General features: G+C 46.4%; 1 protein-coding gene and 1 non-coding gene across 2 annotated transcripts; one reads left to right on the top strand and one right to left on the bottom strand.

The window, feature by feature from the left end:
- Nucleotides 1–9,596: 9,596 nt before the first annotated feature.
- Nucleotides 9,597–9,670, bottom strand: Trnas-uga. The gene has a single exon. It is a non-coding gene; the product is annotated as a tRNA-Ser (tRNA).
- A 1,722-nt stretch (nt 9,671–11,392) lies between these two features.
- Nucleotides 11,393–16,298, top strand: LOC115319087 (PR domain zinc finger protein 13-like). Its single transcript, XM_040212773.1, has 4 exons — nt 11,393–11,675; nt 13,005–13,142; nt 13,278–13,323; nt 16,070–16,298. The coding sequence occupies exons 1-4, from the start codon at nt 11,393–11,395 to the stop codon at nt 16,296–16,298; spliced, it is 696 nt and encodes a 231-aa protein (XP_040068707.1).
- Nucleotides 16,299–18,527: the final 2,229 nt, after the last annotated feature.

Genomic DNA, 18,527 nt, shown 5'->3' with positions numbered 1-18,527 from the left:
CGCCTTTTGGGCATTTTTTTTTTTCGATCTTTTGCTTCGTTTGGTTGGATTATACGATAGCCTGGTTTCATCCATTAGAATACCGCCCTATGACGCCTGATTTGGTTATCTCCATAACTGCTCAAAATACGACACGTTGTTGTTTCATCTCAAGGGTGGAACCTTTACCGTCTTGTGGCAGTCGCGATCGCCATGCAAGTTCTTCCAATCCCACAAAATCTCAAGAGTGACACATGTCTTGTTTGTTTTCTTTTCTGCCTGATGCGAAGACAGGTTTTTTATTCATCAATTGTTTATTCTTCCTAAAATTTATAAATAAATATTTTAACTCTCAAAGAATTTAAGAATGTATCTACGTCCGCGTAGACGGTTCACCAGGCACGTTTAAAAAAAGGTCACACCGGTTTACACAGTGGTCTCAGTTGCACGATTACATGCCAAAGTCATACAATGTTAGCAACTGCTTCGTTCAATAATTGCACAAGGATTCGATTTAGAAATGGATATAAATGAGCCGGCAAGAACAGGTCAGGTACGTAAATTCCGAAAATGACATGCGCCGTTCAACCCAAGGCACACGTGAATAGAAACTCGTAAAATCAGCTTCGCTCCTTCGTGTCGGTGCAGGGCACGGATGCTTCAAATTTAAAACAGCGGTATTGGAACTGAATGGTGCACGAATCAGACAAGACAGGGAGCTGTGAACTGCGATGTTGCGAAATGGTACACGTCATTTTGGCACAATTTATCACGCCTTAGTCTTTTCCTACTTTTTTTTTCCTCAGTAACCTTAAGAACGCCACTGGCTATTTTCCTGGAAAACAAATATGGTATAAACGAAGTCGTGTAAACCAGACATGCCCGAAACAGACGTACTAAAGAACATTCACGATCGAGGGGAAAAAAAGGGACACATTACAACATCTGACGTGTCAAATGTTATCCTTTTTAACTCAGGCTCGAGTATTCATATTATTGCACTTCCTTCAATGAACAAAACGTTGTGATCTGCGACACAGAGAAGGCAGACAACATCGGACATGTTGGTTTGCACTTGAGACGCGTCAGATGTTTTAACATCTCTTCTCCCCCAGGTTTTGTCTGGAAATTGTTGTTTAATTGAGGCGTTGATAATTGCAGAATTGCCGATTTAATATTGAACATTGAACATTGAATATTGTTATTTTTTGTCACGCAAGTTTACAAAAACACATTAGCGAGCCGGGTATTGTGTCCAAGGGTATTGTGTGCCTGGCTCGGCAGTTGACGAAGTGAACAACAAAGAAAAAAAAAATGTTGCACTCTAGCAGAACAATATGATTCATAAAGTACCAATATAACTGGAGCATAGGTAGATTAAAAATAATGACACGCAGATCTCAGAAATGCAGACATGTCGCGTAAAACAGAAAAAAAAAAACTAAAGGCAAAAAAGACAACAGGAACGTTCCTTTCACTGTTCAAGGTTTCTAAGCGATTTTTTAGCTTTTGCTTTGACGTTAAATTCATTATATTATCATGCGGGTTGTTAAAAACTTGTGGTACATAATACATTCGTGTTCGTTTACCATATTTGGTCCTGATACGAGGTATATCAAATCTAAGTGATGGCCTCATTGGATGCTTTTGAATGTAGGGCGTTTTGAAATCACAGGTTCAGAAATGTCGGAGGACCACCGTTTCTCTAAACAGCCCTATAAAGGACGGTAAATTGCCTATCGAAAGAACCACTTTTTAAAACACTTTTAGTAAGGAATTAATTCTATTACGCCAAGAAAGAGAGCATCCTGAAAAAAGGGTTATACCATATCGTAAATAACTATACGCGAGAGCACGCGCTCAAGTTTTACGAACGGAGGAAGGAAGAAACATTTCAACATTATAGAGAGAGCATGACAGGCTTCTTAATTTTTTGCATAATTGTGCCATGTGTGTGTTCCAGGCCCAATCATTGTCAAAATATATTTTGAGATATTTGACCGTTTGTACACATTCAAGACGTTCACAATTACACGATCTGCATTTAGAATTGTGTAGTGCTATCGGAACTGAAAGTTCGACTTGCTTAAGCGGGCCATGGGATCATCCTGAAAGATAATTTTTTTTAAAGTGAAAAACATTGACCCCTAAATCCTAATTTGTATAGTTTAGTACAAAGAGTATCATGATTAATGCTGTCAAACGCTTTCGATCCATCTAGGAACAGAGCGCAAGTGAAAAGACTGTTATCGAAGCTCGTGTGCAAGCAGTCACTGAAATCTTCCAACAAAGCCTGCGTTCCCCGCTCCGCTATAAAGCCGTACTGATTATCAGACAATAATTTAAAACGTTCTACAAAACTAGCCATTGTTATTAAAATATGTTTTTTTAGCACCTGCGCAAGGCAGGACAGTTTTGATATGGGGCGATAGTTTTTTTAAGTCATCAGTTGCGCCTCCATTTCTAGAAGTACGTATTTTAGCTTTTCAAAATTTCTTCGCAAATCACGTATATGAATTCCGTCAAAGCCTGGAGATTTTTTTAGCTTGAAAAGAAAACAAAGGTCACGCAGCTTCTCTTCCGATAACGAAGGAAGAAAAGTCGGAGCTTGATTGTGGCCGTGCAATGTTCCAACTGAAATATCGATATCTTGAACCGCGTCGCATCCACGAGCAAAAAAAAAAAAAATGCTGATATCGTCAATTATATTGGGTAATTAACCAATTCAATTCTAGAAAGCACACTACAGAACTTTTTCTCAAAACCACCTATGGGATTGGAAAGCGAACTAAGTTCGAAAACGGAAATGACCTACGCCAAAGTAGAACAGCTAATGGTATTGGGGCTTCGGTGCTTTCGAAATGTTCCAAACTTATTATTTTGCGACGTCATCCTTCAGAATTCTCTAGGCGCGCCTTCATAACGCACTCAAAGTCAACAACAATTTTTAGTCTACGTTCATGGTGTCGCCGTCAACTTACCCAGTTTCTAGCAAACAGCACTCCCGTAAAACAAAACGAAGAGGAAAAAAAAAAAAGAGGAAAAAAAATAGAGTCTTCTTTTTGCCAATCATCCCAAATTTATATTTACGTTTTACGTCTCGACATCGAGTGTCCTTGAACTCCGGTTTCGCCAAAACCAACAGTGCTCTCGTCACTTTTAATTCTTCGTTATCTGAAAAGTTCGCGTCACGCTTTCTTTTGCCCTTTCCCTCTTTGCACAAAAAAAAATAAATATAAAAAAAGAGCGCAGTACCGCGTGCATCCAGCTCTCGAAAACGCGTCGCGCACTCTAGGCTTTCACGCTCCTCCGCGGTTGCGCAGTTGCGCAAACACCGCGTTTGGGCCCCGAGAGCGCACCCAGGGTTCGCAGAAACAAAGCGGTCAACGAAAACAGCGCGGCGGCGCGTTTGGCGGGTCGGAGCAGGCCCGCGGCATTAAGCGGGGGGTGGGACCCTGTTTGCCGAGTGGCGGCAGCGTGGCATTTGCTGGGAGAGCCGCGAGCAGTCGTCAGCTGGTGCACGTCGAGGTGGTCGGACGGCGTTTCCCGGGACGTCCTGGTGCCAGCTGACGGCCCGAGCCGGTGATCCCCAGTGAGTCACCGGCGACGAGGAAGACCGAGGCTCCGCCACCCTTGGGCCGTGCCACCTCGCGTCCAAAACCCCGAGCGAGCCACCCGCGGGTGACAAGATGGGGCACCGGAGGGGAAGAATCTTCCTTCCCACGTACCACGGAGCTTTCGTTCGGATGTTTTTTTTGTGTTTTGTGTGTATGAACCGTAGTCGCTGACGACCTAAAGACACGCTTACGCTTCTAATACGTCGTACAAAAGACGGTTCGCGGACACTGAGGCGTGTTTGTCCTCTGTATGACAGTCAGATCGGTCATACAAACAAATTGTTAACCGTAGTCGCCGACAATCTAAAGTCGCGCTCACGCTTTTAGTACGCCATACAAAGGACGGTTCATGGACACTGTCTGGGGAGAAGTTTGTCGCCTGTATGACGGTCACACTGGTCATACAAACAAATTGTCCACAGACATGTTATATGAGGCAAACACGCTTCGAATAAGCTCAAAACGTGTCCTCACATAATTTTGTTATCTTTTCTTTTTGCAGCGTGTCTTTTGTATGCTATATGAGCTCTCGCTTACTATGTTCTTGCTTCATAATTCGTTCTACGGCGTTGTTATCGGCGAATGCTGCACTCTCATTGGCTGCAGAGGAATAATCAGATATGCTCGGAGACTCGACACGCCTTCAGTTTCTTAACCTGGCAGTGACCATATATAAAGGAGTGCGCGAATGGTCGAAACCTCGGATAATTCGAAAATACATTGTTTACTATTTGGTTTCATTCGCGGCACACTTTCACTGCTCGAGGTATTCGAGCTTTTACGAATATTCTAGAAAAGTACGAATAATGTCTTCGAGATATTCCAGTTTGTCGCGTCACGCCCGTTTCGCTCCAGCGCTGTGGCTGGCGGAAGCTTCGCCGATCCGAACCAGCGCGCCCGAGCGCGTCATGGCTTCTCCGCTTTGCACCGGTGTCCCAGGAGAAGCGGCTGACGTTTCGGAGGACTTCGGTTGGTGGGATGGGCCCAGCTGTTTCCTTTAGTTACGATTACAGTTCGGTTCCCAATTTAAACGATTTTTTTTAAAATGCTACTTAGTATCACTACCTAACTTTAAGAACGGAATAAACATTCCTTGGTTGTTGTTTTTTTTTTCTTGTAGGGAATGGCAGCCGATAAAAAAATTCGAGAAATATGAGCACCGTTCATCCCCTCAACTCGGAGCCAAAACAAGAGGCCACGTGGCCTGGTGCCTATCCTATACCACCAACGTAAGTCATACTCACGCGCTGGGGTAGGCGAAGTGAAAAACGCGTGCTCCAGGCATTGTTAAAGTTCGGCTATTCACATCACCGCAGTGGTTGGACACGAGCCAGTATCCGAGTGTCCGCCGAGGCGTTGATTGTTACGAGCAGAAGTCGGGGGCTCACGCAGTTTTCGTGTCAAATCCGTAAGCCGTGTTACACTGTCAGAAAGCTGGTGGTTTCGATCCCACAATTACGTCATCAGGCTTTGCGAAGGCAAGACTGGAAGAAATAGTCCCCTTTTATCCTCGCAATTTCACAAAGAGGCTTCTTAATCAGTGGTGGTCTGTGCGGGTATATTTGGGACAGACTAGGACCAGTACACCTCTGGCAAAGTCATGAACATTCCAACCCTATATCGTTTCATGACTCCTTTAGAATACAGCGACGGAAGAAAATATTATTCCAATAAATAAGGTAGTCATTTATTCCTTAGCAAGCAATGTTACCTTATGTTTTAACCAACTTGTCTCGTCATCGCGTGTAATACAACTGTTTCTTTTCATCGATGTGTTTTCTAGTAGAAAATTTCATCCGCATATCATTAAAGTATTCGTGTTCAATTTACAGTAAATGCTAAATATTCGTATTCGGTACGCTGTCAGAGGATTCGCAAACCGCTACGCCGTTGACATACATGCTGTTTATTTTGTCAATCAAAAATAGAAAAAAAAAACATCGCATTTTTTTTTTTAGTTTTAAGGTCAAGTTGGTGACGCTGACAGCCACAAGAAAAAAGGTGACGTAATTTAATTTGTTAGCAAACTCATTAAAATAATTATAACTTTATAATTTTCGGCAAAGTGTAGTTGAAGATTTGACGCTCAACCTCAACACGGTCTAGCCGTATTATAATATTTTGATTAAAAATAACAAAAGAAAACGTGTAGTGGTCGCTACGGGGCAGGAAATGTCATCCTTGTACACGCGGCTTCAAACCGAAACTAAGCTGGCAAAGAGCGCCAGTGATGCCGATCCTTCTGCCGGCTCCGGAAGCGAAGTAGGCCACGAGAGCAGCACGTTTTGCCTGCTACCGCTTAGAGTAGCAGAAATAATTGTGTGCAACACAGACATGGTGGGTTTATATGTACGACCCTGGCAGCCCTTGCCAGACTCGGCGTACGGATTGCCCCTTGGGATTGTCGTCTGTTCTTGTTAACACAACTTGGCTTGACTGCTAGGCGTATTATCAACATCAAGGATGCTCAAAAATAGGTAGACAACTGTTTCTCCTCAAAGCCAGGGTGGAACACCGTGGCTTTGAGGCGTAGAGGTAGTTCGTTACTACACGCTTAAAAATTTGTAGTTGTAGTCGATTTGAGGCTTTGAGTAGTTAAGGCTTTGAGATCATTCATTGTTACACGCTTAAAAAGGAGTTGTTGTAGTTGAGTTGAGGATTTGAGGTTATTCATTGTTACACGCTTGAAAAATAGTAGAAAACTCGTTCCCGAGTATAAAAAAAAATACTTGGCCAAAAACTAATGCGTAACTTTTGAAGTTGGAATGAAATGTGGCCGACGTGAAGCCAGGATATGCAGATGCAAAATAATACGCATAAAAAATCGCCGAATGTTTGGCCGTACGGCCGTCATTTTCAACTTCTAGTAGACCGTACTCTAAAGCTCAACGCTTTTCTAACTGGAGCTCGTGCCGTCACGTCGAAGCATGAATCGAGCACACGCACGCTGGGCCCGTTTTCCGCGTCGCTTACAAGGTGCGAGGTGCAGCAATGAGCGCGGTGATACTTTCCAACTTCGCGGTTGCGTCTTTGATTCCCGTTTTTGCACTTACTCATTTGACAAACCCAACTCGAGTGGAAGTGCAGACAAAGTTGGAAAGTACGCAAAAATAAAAATAAAAGGGCAATTAGAAGAGGTATACGTTACAACATCAACATGACTCCGAAATGCGTTACGCGCTTCCGTCCGAAAAAAAAAAATAAGACGTAACCAAGTCGTCGCGTTATTACCAAAGAAATAGACGAGCTACCAGTGAGGCTTTAACTCGCAACGCATTGAGTACAAGTTTGTTCTCTAGCTACCACCGACCAGAAACCTGACTTCGAAAGGTTGAGAACCTTTCGTCTCCAACGAGGGTTGAGCACGGGAAACACTTGCAGCAGGCAAGCTGCTCCCCTCGTGACTGGTTAGCGGTAGCGAACCATCACCCCGTTCCGCAATGGAGCAACGCAGACGCACGCACGCGAACCCCGGCAGCCGACGACAGCCGCACCGACTCGTAATCCGTGCCGCCGCGGAGCTGCAGAGGTGTCGAGGGCTGGCGCGTGGCCGCCACCACGAGTGCGCCACGTGCATGGCCCCCCTCAGAAGCCCCCGGTCAAAAGAACACGGCCGTAACTGATACTAATGGCGCGTCACGCCCGCCCCCCTCTCCCCTTGGCCCCCTTGTCCCAACAAAACCGCAGTATCCCCCGTCCTATACGCTCAAAAGGCACCATCGGGTCCCCTCATCGGGGTTCCCGTCCCCGCGCGAACCCCGACCTCCCTCGTCAAAGCGGGGGATGGCTGCGCTTTTTGAAAGCGGTGGGTGGGGGGCTTCGGCCTCCCGATTAAAATGTCTCCCGAGTCATCGGATCAGCGGCAGTCGATGCGCTGTCCACGTCGCGTGCCCGGCGCAAGAGCTGCTCTTCCGCGGCGAGAGAGTGCCACGCGCCAAACACGTGCGACGACACGCGGGTGTTACGCTCATTTTTCCATACGCTTCCTCGGGTCGAGGAATTTCTCCTAACGATGAACGCCCCTGAGCTGTTTACAAGTCGAGGTCTCTAATTCATCGCGGTTAAATTGTGCCTTGAGTATTATTACAGCAGCGGGTGCGGAAGGATGTCCCGAACGGGCCAGCTACGGTCACGTGCTCGAAGAGACAAGATCGGAAGTCTCTGATTGATTCTGATTCCGCGGAAGACGAGCCCGTCGAAGTTGTCGGCCGGAAAACGAAGAGTGCGCGCCAGATGCAGCCCAGGCTCCCGAAGCAGGGGTTCGAACCGTGCCTGGAGAGCGCCCTGGTGGCGGCGACGCCCATCCCCGCCGGCACCAAGTCCAGGCCCTCGTCCGGAGGCTGCGAGTCGTCGCTCCGGAGGCTACTGCACCAGCGGCCGGTGCAGCGAATCGTTCAGGTAAGCGCGGTCTCGCTGTTTTCTGGGGGGCTATGTTGCACGTTTTGGACTCCCAGGAGACTAGGGAGAAGGAAGTGACGTCAACAACGCTCTTCATGAATGTTGATTGGTGGAGCCGCTGATGACGCGTTGCGTGGTGTTCATTTACACCTACGTCACTTCCAGCAGTACTGCAACTCCAGCGGGACATCTCGCAGTACATGTTAGAGACTGTAAATGCCAACCGATCTTGACAAAAACGGAAACCCTACGACGGTTCCGCGATAAAACTTCGCGAGAAATCTACGAGGCCTTAACCATCAAAGCCAAGGCAGACGCCTGTGTGAGTGCACTATCAGTGGCATTAACTGAAAAAGAATTAACTTACCTTCGGTGGCCAACTTGAGGTTGATTCAGCGGGAATTTCTAGTCTACTCAACATCTTCTTTCTTTAAGCTACAGTCTTTTTCTTAATTTCAATATACTCCCAGAAAATAATTTAGTTACGCAGCTCCCTTTGTTTCATTTTCTTCTCTTTTCTTTTATTCATTCTTGTATATACCTTTCACTTTTCCTTTTATTATAAATCTTCTTTCTTCCTTTTTCGGCGTATTTCTATGCTGCTTCCTTCTCTTCTTTTCTATTAAAACGCCAGTTGTGAGTTAGCGCTTTTCTTGTCTACATGTTCTGCCCTTTGTCCTTTGTCTAACCTTTGCGCTATTTAATTTTTACAGTAGGCTAAGCAGACACGCTCTCACTTGGGAGATGTACTGGCGGTTATCGTTTATGAAAACGAAGCCTGGCTTATTTTTACCTAACATAAACTGATGGAATACCTAAGTGACAAGGTGGAAAATCAGAATCAAAACGATTGAAATTGTGAATTAAAAAATAATGATCATGATTGAAATCGTAATTGAAGTCCCGCAAAAATAATCAAAAAATATTATTTTATTTATCGTCTATCTATCATTTGATGTTTTCCATGTGCCTTTGCTTTGCATTTAAGTCACGGTATCATCAGGCAATAATGATTTATAACAGCTTGAACACGAGCATAAAGCGGAGCGTTGAGATTTGTTCCCACTTCGATTGTCAGTTACATAACGCCCTCGGCATGAAAATCAGAACGTGAAAGTGTGTAAACAAGAAAAGTAATGTCCTACTTCAGGAAAATCAGAATACAAAAGAAAACGCAAATAAAGCTTTTATTGATTGCGAAAAACCAAACAAAAATCAAGCTGCTTTTGTTTTAGTATGATGGCATTTACATCAATAGATTTTTGTTACTTAAATTATACTTTAGAAGTAAGTTTACAGCGACTCTTTATTCCGCATTCTTTTCAGTGATCGGACGGATACATCTAGTGGTAAATGACATATCTCGTGATAAAGAACTACTTTTGGGGGGCTATGGTGATTTAAATTAAATTAATCTCATTAAAAGGACAACTCCGCTTCAGTTTTGTTTATAAAAAAGAAACAGCCCTCTTCAGTATCACCTAGGAAGACCAGACGTCAAATATTACGACGATCACGAAAATAATCCCTAGAGGAGGGGAACAAAGGAACCACCGAAATTTCCAAACACAGCTAGGTGACTGGTGCGCGACCGAAAAAATCCGCCTGGTCCTGGTATCGAACCGGGAACCTCTCCAATTCAAGTGTAGCGCTCTACCAACTGAGCTAACCAGGGCCCGTTTGCTCGAAGCACTAACCGCGGCTAAAGTTAGCCGCAGTACCTAGGAGAGGGATTTTGAAATCACGTGACTGGCTCGGTAGGGATGCGGGGAAACATGGCGGTGCCCCAGTGAGTGAGCGCCGCTCGCTTTGGAACTAATATGTCGTAGTGGCTGCAATATCGGGCGCGTTAGTCAACAACGAATGGTGCAGGAGGCTTTCACTTTGCCTTACCTCATTTAAACCGCAAAGCATGGGCAATGACATCGCCGCATTTTTTAGATAGTGTTTCGATTCTGGGCACTCCTAAGCCTAAACGAACGCGGTAATTGTCGGCATAGCAACGTCTTTGGAAGGCGGATTGTTGATAGCACACAAAAGCAGACGGCGTCCTAACAGACCTTTTTTCTAAATTATCCAAGCACCGAGGTGCATGCTAAGACTGTAGTTGCACGCGTCGCACGTGCTGGCGTCTGCAGCAGTAACCGTTCTAAAGCAAAAAGTATAAAACAAATTTTGCCTTGCACGCGCGTTCGTTAAAGCCTTATTATGATTTTTTACTTCAAATCTTTTATAAGAGGATGGCCAGCGCGCGTGAACCGTAGAATTACACTTCCAGCGTTCTCCTCGCGATGCTTGGATAATTTAGAAAAAAATCTGTCGGGACGCTGTCTGCTTTCGTGTGCTATCAGCAATCCGCTTTCCAAAGACGTGCCATGCCGAAAATTATCGCGTTCATTTAGGCTTAGGAATGGCCAGAATCGAAAGACTATCTAAAAAATGCGGCGATGTCATTGCGCATGCTTTGCGGTTTAAGTGAGGTAAGGCAAAGCGAAAGCCTCCTGCATTATTCGTTGCTGACTAACGCGCCCGATATTGCAACCACAACGACATATTAGTTCCAAAGCGACGGGCGCTCACTCACTGGGGCACCCCCATGTTTCCCCGCATCCCTACCGAGCCAGTCACGTGATCTCAAAATCCCTCTCCTAGGTACTGCGGCTAACTTTAGCCGCGGTTAGCGCTTCGAGCAAACGGGCCCAGGAGTTAAACGTCAGTAGAGCAAACAGGTTTTATCAGCTGCCACCAGTCTAACACCATGGAAGGTAAACGGCTTGCATTTTCAGGTTATGGCGATAATGCAATTAATGCAAACTTGCAAGCGAGCTGAAACTGTTGATTTGAAGCACGCGACGAGGTGTCTATGGAGTCGCGGTCACATCTGCTCATACATCCTACAAAAGGTGGCCTGCAGACACTAGAGAATTTTAGGGAACCGTTTTTACACATCCGATACGGTACGATGGGCCCTCCGGTACGAACTGCGCATGCGCAACCATTGGAGACTATCATATGCGCAGTTCGTACCGGACTGCCGATCGTACCGTATCGGATGTGCAGAAACAGTTCCTTAAAATTCCCTAGTGCATGAGGCGTCTTTCCACCTTCTATACGACGGTCCTTTCACAATGGCCATACAATAACTCCCTGCAGGCAGTTTCGAAGAATGTATACGAAACAAAGATTCTTCGAACATGATTGGGGAGTGTCTGCCGACACTTCTCTCATCGTGTCTGCTGCGAACAGCGCGTCTTTTGTGTCATGTACGAGTAGAGGGACTTTGACTTTAAAACCACCACACCGCTTGGTTCCTCTTGATGTCCGTGGTGGTCCGCTGGTCGTTCAGCCGACTACGCGAGAGGGTATATTAATCCATCGCAACTACAGTCTGCAACTGAATGGCTTGTCCACTCTGTGATGCCCGGGATGGTATGCAGGTGGTCGTCCAGGACGGCGTGCTGTCGGCTAAGGAGCCCAGCGTGGGCGTGTCCCTGTGCCGAGGCGTGCGCCTGGCGCGCGACTGCCACGAGCAGAACGCGCAGCTGGGTCGGGGCGCTGACGGCCGCCTCTGGCTGCAGACCTCCAAGGCGCTGGCCGCGGGAGAAGAGCTCCGTGCATGGTTCGCCGTCGACCTGCTGGCGGAGCTGGACGTGCCCATCCTCACACCGGCACACATTCGAGGTGGGTGACGACAACGACTAGGATGAACTCTAAATGCATCCTCTATATTGGCGCGGATGGAGACCCAGTTTTCCGTGCTGATGCTTGAGGACTGCGCGCAAAGTTCTGCGGTGGTACTGCCTGCATGCCAGTCGTATGTTCAAAACGAGCTCCCGCTTGATACGTTTCCTCTGTCATGAACGACAATTTTGATTATGTAAATTGCATGGTTGTTGAAGGGCTGTTTATATTTGCTGTCGGAGGCGTTCGGTATAACTGGACTTTTCAATAGCGGTCTATGAATACCAACTGTAGACGAATCATTCAAGATTAGCCAGACGTTCAACCGGAGTGTCTTTCTCAAACCTTCCCTCCCAGACGTTCCTGCATTAGTAATACCCTGCGGTGCACTCGTAACAGATGTCATGTTTTGTTTTAATCAGTTCAATCAAATATAAAGACGATCGGTGGGCCTCAGTGGCAGAAAGACTCTTGTCCGTGGAATTGCATTACCGTTGGAAATATACCTCTTGTCCTACTCAGTGCTTGAGTTGATAAAGGGAGAACCAATGATTGGTGCTCTGAGTACATTTAGTGCAGCATTAATTGATTCACAGACTTATAAGATGGTAAATATTGAAACTTCGGGCACTGGGCTACCAAAAAGAACGCTCTCCTTCGTAGCCCGGTACCTTCGTACCTCGAGCCCATGTGGTAGCGCTTGCTCCAAGTGGTACACTCTAAGTAAAATGCCGGTTATTCGGGATCAACGTTTTTTCGGCTACAAGTGGTGGTCTCGGCGCCTTCCTCCCGGAATGGAAAGGCCGGATAAAAATTATCGTGAGTTTCCCCGTTTTGTTTTTCTTTCTTGATTGAGAAGACGTCTTCGCTTTCGTCCTTAAAGTTGGAAATAAAGGTCTCCTCACCCTCTACGACGCTAGCGGAGACGTCCTGGAATTATTGACGTTACTGCTCCATAGGTGAAAAAGAAAAAAAGAAAAAAAATTAAAACTGGGAAAACGTACGATCTTTTCTATCCGGCCTTTTCATTCTGGGGGGAAAGCAGCTGACACGGCCGCATGTAGCCGGGAGAAAGTTGAGCCCAAATAACCAGCATTTTACTTAGAGTGTACCTCTTGCGGTCTGAATTGTATCGCAGTCCAAGTGGTACCACTTGCTGTTCACATAGCACTAAACTTGCGGTTCAAGCGGTACCACTTGCAGTCGAATTGGTACCATTGGACGTTCAAGTGGTACCACTTGCAGCCAGCATAGTACCCATTGGAAGACTAATTCATCTTTTCGCTTGGGGACATCAGAGAGAACATTATCCTTGTTCTCCGGGTGCAGGCCACCAGTCGTACGTGTGCCTTGGCTGCGGCGCCAGCTTTCCGCAGCCGAACCCGCTCAAGGCGCACCTGATGCTCGAGCACTGCTCGGCGACTCGCGCCCCGAGCCCTGATGGAGCCAGGGAGCCTCTCCGCGCCGGTTTCAGCCTTGTTACGGGCCTCGCCAGCGGCGCAGCCGTGCTAGCCGCGTCGGCTGCCCTGGGCGCTCGGGCCAGGGCGCACCAGGGCACTCCCAACGCGCCCGGAGTTCGCGACCAGGGCTCCGAGGGAGGAGGACGCGGTCACGTCTGCATGTTCTGCGGGAAGTTGTACTCTCGGAGGTAAGACGCGATATGCACCGGCTCATTCTCTCTAAAGAAAGCTGCATGGTATGCTCACAAGAGCAGTGCACATTGCGCATGCATAGGAAAGTATTTTGTTCCCAAAGCGAAGCACTTCCGCAAGCCCTGCAACCAGCGCCACCGCGTTGGCATGACGTGAGGTCAGGAACACCAGTTGGTCTATATTAGGGTCTCCAAACGTTTCGGATAGGTGACAGGATTGGGAACCTGTTGCACTCTCGATGGCCAGAAGTTGTATGAGACAATATAATCGAGAAAATACTAAATAAATCGGCATTTAAATAGAAAATTTCAACAAGAGCAAACATATCAGAAATATAAAGTGGACAAGTACTTAGAATTTACTTTTAAGTGCAATATTTTACTATTAATGACATTGCAAACTCATTGTGACCACGAGAACTCGCCAGACAAATCAAAGCGCATAGGAACTTTGGCATATTTACACACAGGGCAGAAGACCAATGGAAATGGTAGATCACATCAGATATGCACGATATACAAGAGAACGCCAAGAAATGTTTTCAGAGTTAACGCAGACATGAAGCAGAGAACTACGAATAATTATTATGGTAATAACAATGTACAATAAATAATATTCCGAGAGATCCGGCATTTTGATGCATTTATCTAGAGATGTGCGAATAGTGGATTTTAAGTTTAAAGCGAAGAGTGGTTTTGGCCGAATATTTTTGAATGGAATATCGAACAGTTTCTCCAAGCTCTTTCAATAGTGTTACATGCCCAAACGAAAGCCCATCTGAACGCTTGAAGGTTGTTCCCAAGCTTCCACCTGTCCATATCTAAGCTAATTTTAATCTAGATATATTTATGAACTGCGACCTCAGAAAGTCCATTTCCGACGGGAATGGCAAGTAAACTATGCATACGACATAAAATTAAACCTATAAAGATGCTCAGTTATACTTAATTAGGGGCTTTATTAAATCTAGAATTTGAGGGATAAAAAAGGGACAATCACGAATGATGGACGTACCTTGTCAGGACGTCTCTGCCTTACATACATCACTCTAAGAAATGCCTGCGCGTCTACGTACCCAAAAAACTCTCAAAGGGCCGATCTCTGCGATCTAGGGAATCAGCTCAGCGAATTATGAGGGGCAACATTTCATTACACCTCAAAATGAAGTCTGCGCTGTGGCATTATGCAATGCACAGCGCCATGCTTGCATTGCGTAATGCCACAGCGCAGACTTCATTTTGAGGTCTAAACAGATGTTCCGCCTCATCATTTGCTGAGCTGATTCCCTAGATCGCAGAGATTGCCCTTTGAGAGTTTTGCGGGTACGTAGGCGCGCAGGCATTTTTTAGTGATGTATGCCTTGCATAATAGCCAGTTTCATTGTAAATATTTTACGGTAGTGTAGATATCGACATTTACAAAGTTTTCGTTTCTTTTTAGAGGCACTACGTGCATCGTACCCGATTTGAAAGTGGGCTTTTCTCTTGATTTGTACTTCTTGAAGTGTTGATCGCGGCAGGTTAGCCCTGTCTCCGAGCACCGGTGTGCTGCGGAGAAGCAACACCAGCATTTGGCGTTGGTAGCAGCAAGTTGCGGTACCGGGCGACAATTATTATTATTATTATTATTTTTTTACGATTGCTTATTTTTGGCGTGGGTAGCAGCGGTCCGCGAGCCAGCTGTAACGCCCCCGTGGGCCGGGGTTGGGAGACTTCTGCTTTATACAAAATAATTTTTGCACAAGAATTGCATCGTTAAATTTTCACGAGTGGGGCAGCGAAAGAAGTAATACGTTTCTACAGCGCCACTTGAAAAATGAATAGCGAGGGGAAAAATAAGCTATGCTTGGGGCCAACTTTTTCTGGCGTTTCAGAAGTAGCAAAGGCCACGGGTGCACAGCTTTGCTCGACCATCAAGTTTCGCGAGCGCACGCGTGGGCCCATAAATTTGGCTCCGTTGTCCCCCAAAAATGTATCTTCAAGTATAGTGGTATCCCTTTCAATTGTTGGGTCTTCTCATTGGCAAATAAAGTAATCTTTTGTTCCCCTCGCAATTCAGCCGTGTCAAAATGCTACGTGGTCGCCGTCACGATAAAACGGGTGTGCGAGGAACCATCTGGTTTCCTATATTGGCAAAATGCTTTACAATGTGGTGCGTCAACGTGACAATGAAACGAAATGCCTCAGTTGTGATTTCTGATGTGTATCGGTCGGGTAACTCAGGAGGCTAACAGTTCCGAAGAAGCCGACTGTTAACACGATTAGATTTCGACTGCGCGGGTGCTAATCACAGGGGGCTATATAGCCGAGTGCGTTGCTGCTCAGTGCATGCTGAACATGTGCTGTAAACAACGAGGTAAAAAATGGCGTACAGAAAACAAACCTAAAAAAAGGACACTTATTATGTTTGCTTTATATTTCGGAAGAAATTGAAAATGCAATCAATTTTGAAAGGTATCACTGTCTATAATAAAAAAAAAATGTTGCACGAGTCTTCAAGCACCGCCCTTGCTCTTCCATGTCGAACTAACACGAACTCCTCCGTCAATGGCTGAATTTCTTTCAGCTCGTATTGCGTGCGAGATACTCTCCTATCGTAAAGGTTTGTTTCACCCTGTACGGTGGAGTCGGGCCGGGGGAAGGGGGGGGGGGGGGGTGACCCCGCCATCTTTTAACCACTTCCGCCGCTCCTGGCTCCGCGTTTCTCTAACGCCGACGTGTGCTCCGGCGCGTGTGGCCGCAGGTACGGGCTCAAGATCCACGTGCGGACGCACACGGGCTACAAGCCTCTGCAGTGCCGCTTCTGCCGGCGGCCCTTCAGCGACCCCTCGAACCTGAACAAGCACGTGCGCCTGCACGCCGAGCTGGACTCGCCGTACCGCTGCAGCCACTGCGGAAAGGTGCTCGTGCGCCGCAGGGACCTCGACCGGCACCTGCGCTCCAGGCACGGCGCCGCACTGACGACCACCTGAAGAGGAAGCGCTACGCCCCCTTCACTCTAAACAGACGCTGCCCGTGTTAAAGAAAGACCAGTCATTGATCGATCTTTCAATTAGTTCGACCAATCAGAAGGGTGAGTGCGGTATGGCGCCCCAATGTTCGTGCAGTATCAGCGGCAAAAAGGCGTCGGCCGCTTTTTGCAAGTGAAATCGCGTTGCTACTGCAAAACGCCACCAATCGACCTTTACATTGGCCGAGCTTATTAAAGGAGGACACGTGATTTTTGTTTCGAGTGCAGCGCAGGAACAGTGTACGGACCGCTGTGATGGTGCTCGGGACGTGACGGACTACAATTGCCGCTGGACTGACTTCACAAACTACGTATTTTTGGGGGTCTAAACTATTTTGGATTAATAAATTATCAATAGTATTCACTTTATATAATAAAAAAAGATGTTGACTCGTGTGATATTTGCGCAACTGACAATCAGTGTACGTGGATCGTTTCTTAGCCGAAAAGTCAAATTCGAATTGACTGAAAAAAAGTGTAATGTTTGTGTCCTGCTAAACTAACGGCTGATTCATTACCACATGCTTATGCTAGAGACGTCCCTTTTCGTTCTATCTGTCTCTATCCGTATATTGATGTAAGGGCACCAATGCAGGTACGCGGGCAGTGTTCGATCAGCGGAGCACTCGAGCTACCCAAGTTGTTGTTGCCACTCCGGTGTCGGCCCACTTCTAGAACACAACACTGGCCTTAAATCAGAAATCGAATTCGCGTTTGACAGCTTACTCCATTTGTATCAGAGGTGGAAATAAAATAGGCTACAGTAAAGAAAGCGTAAAGAAAGAAAAAGACATATTCCAGAAGAACTTGGGACAGTTGAATTGACGGCGCTTCTATAACGCGGAAGAATGACGACGACGTGCCATCTGAAAATAGAAGGACATAGAGCAGAGAAACAAATAAGGAGATAGAGAAGCAGGAAGGAAAAAAAAGAGAAAGAAACAGGAAAGCTGGCAGTTAATATTCACGCATACCTCTATGCGTACACACACACACGCGCACACACACACACGCACACACACACACACGCACACACACGCATAGCATGTAAGTATGTGCGCTGTTCTAGACTTTGATCTTGCTAAGTCGTCGTAACAGTCCGGCCTATGTTGAGAATCGAAGCGAAAAGCCTGGAATAAATGTCCATGCCGTGAGAAATTAACTAGTCAAGAGTCAAGACTCTTCATGGCGTGTAGGGAGGCTTTGCCACTCGAGGCTGTGGAGCGGCACAGAAGAGAAAATATCATTTGGCCGGAGCGGGCACGGGTTACGATGAGACGAGCGGTAACCGTGTTGCATTTTTCTCCGTGTGCAATCAAGTGCTTGAACCCCCGTCTGTGAAGTGTTGCCCACCGTGGGTTTTCTTATATCATCCAGGTATTTTACGAGTTGGATCTTTCCATAAATTCGAGCATACATGTTCATTTAAGTTTGGAACGTGATGAGGTAATGTGATTATGTAAACACAAATGCGGATTGTACAATTTAGGCAGAAAGGTACGGCATTTTCAGGACTCCTAGTCAGCACCAGGTGTATAGTCCATAAAAGCAAATTCGGGGTCAAAACAAAACTTTTTTTGTATAGATAGTCTCATGGGAATATCTATGGGACTATCGGACTATCGACGCGAAAATCTTCCCGTGCACCGCACACCTTGACAAATTCCCGCTTTCTTAGCTCACAAAGAAGCTCGTATCATATCATCATTAACACACTGTCATTCACAAAATTCGTCTCGCCATAATGAACGATCTTGATAAAAGAAAATTCCTCTATAGCCCGCGCCTGTAGATAGTCTGCGCAAAATGTAAACTTTCAAACAGTCCGCGGCTTATAGTTCAGAAAATAGGGTAGTTTAGGACGAAGCTTACCACGAACGTCACGCGTCAAAAAGGGGTTTCGTTTCAGATATCGTCGGGAGGAAATAAACAATAAAGAGTATTCACTGGCGGCCCTAGCTGTGTGCGCGAATGCTGAGCGCGTGCTGATGGCGAGCTTCCACAGTTCTTTTGCAACGTGCATTCCGCACCTTGGGGGATCGGTGGCCGAGTGGTCCAGCGCACACCAGCTCGGAGCACGTGGAGCGAAAGCTCGCGCTGCAGAACCCGGGATCCTGGGTTCGAGCCCCACCCCTGCCCGTTTCGATCTGGATGAGCATCGTACCGGCGTGCGGTCGTGTATCACTACTGC

Source organism: Ixodes scapularis, unplaced genomic scaffold (genome assembly GCF_016920785.2).
Source record: "Ixodes scapularis isolate PalLabHiFi unplaced genomic scaffold, ASM1692078v2 PGA_scaffold2__306_contigs__length_199485367, whole genome shotgun sequence".
Classification (NCBI taxonomy): Eukaryota; Metazoa; Arthropoda; class Arachnida; order Ixodida; family Ixodidae; genus Ixodes; species Ixodes scapularis.
Note: the sequence above shows the minus strand (reverse complement) of the source record. Positions and strands in the feature narration are given on the sequence as shown.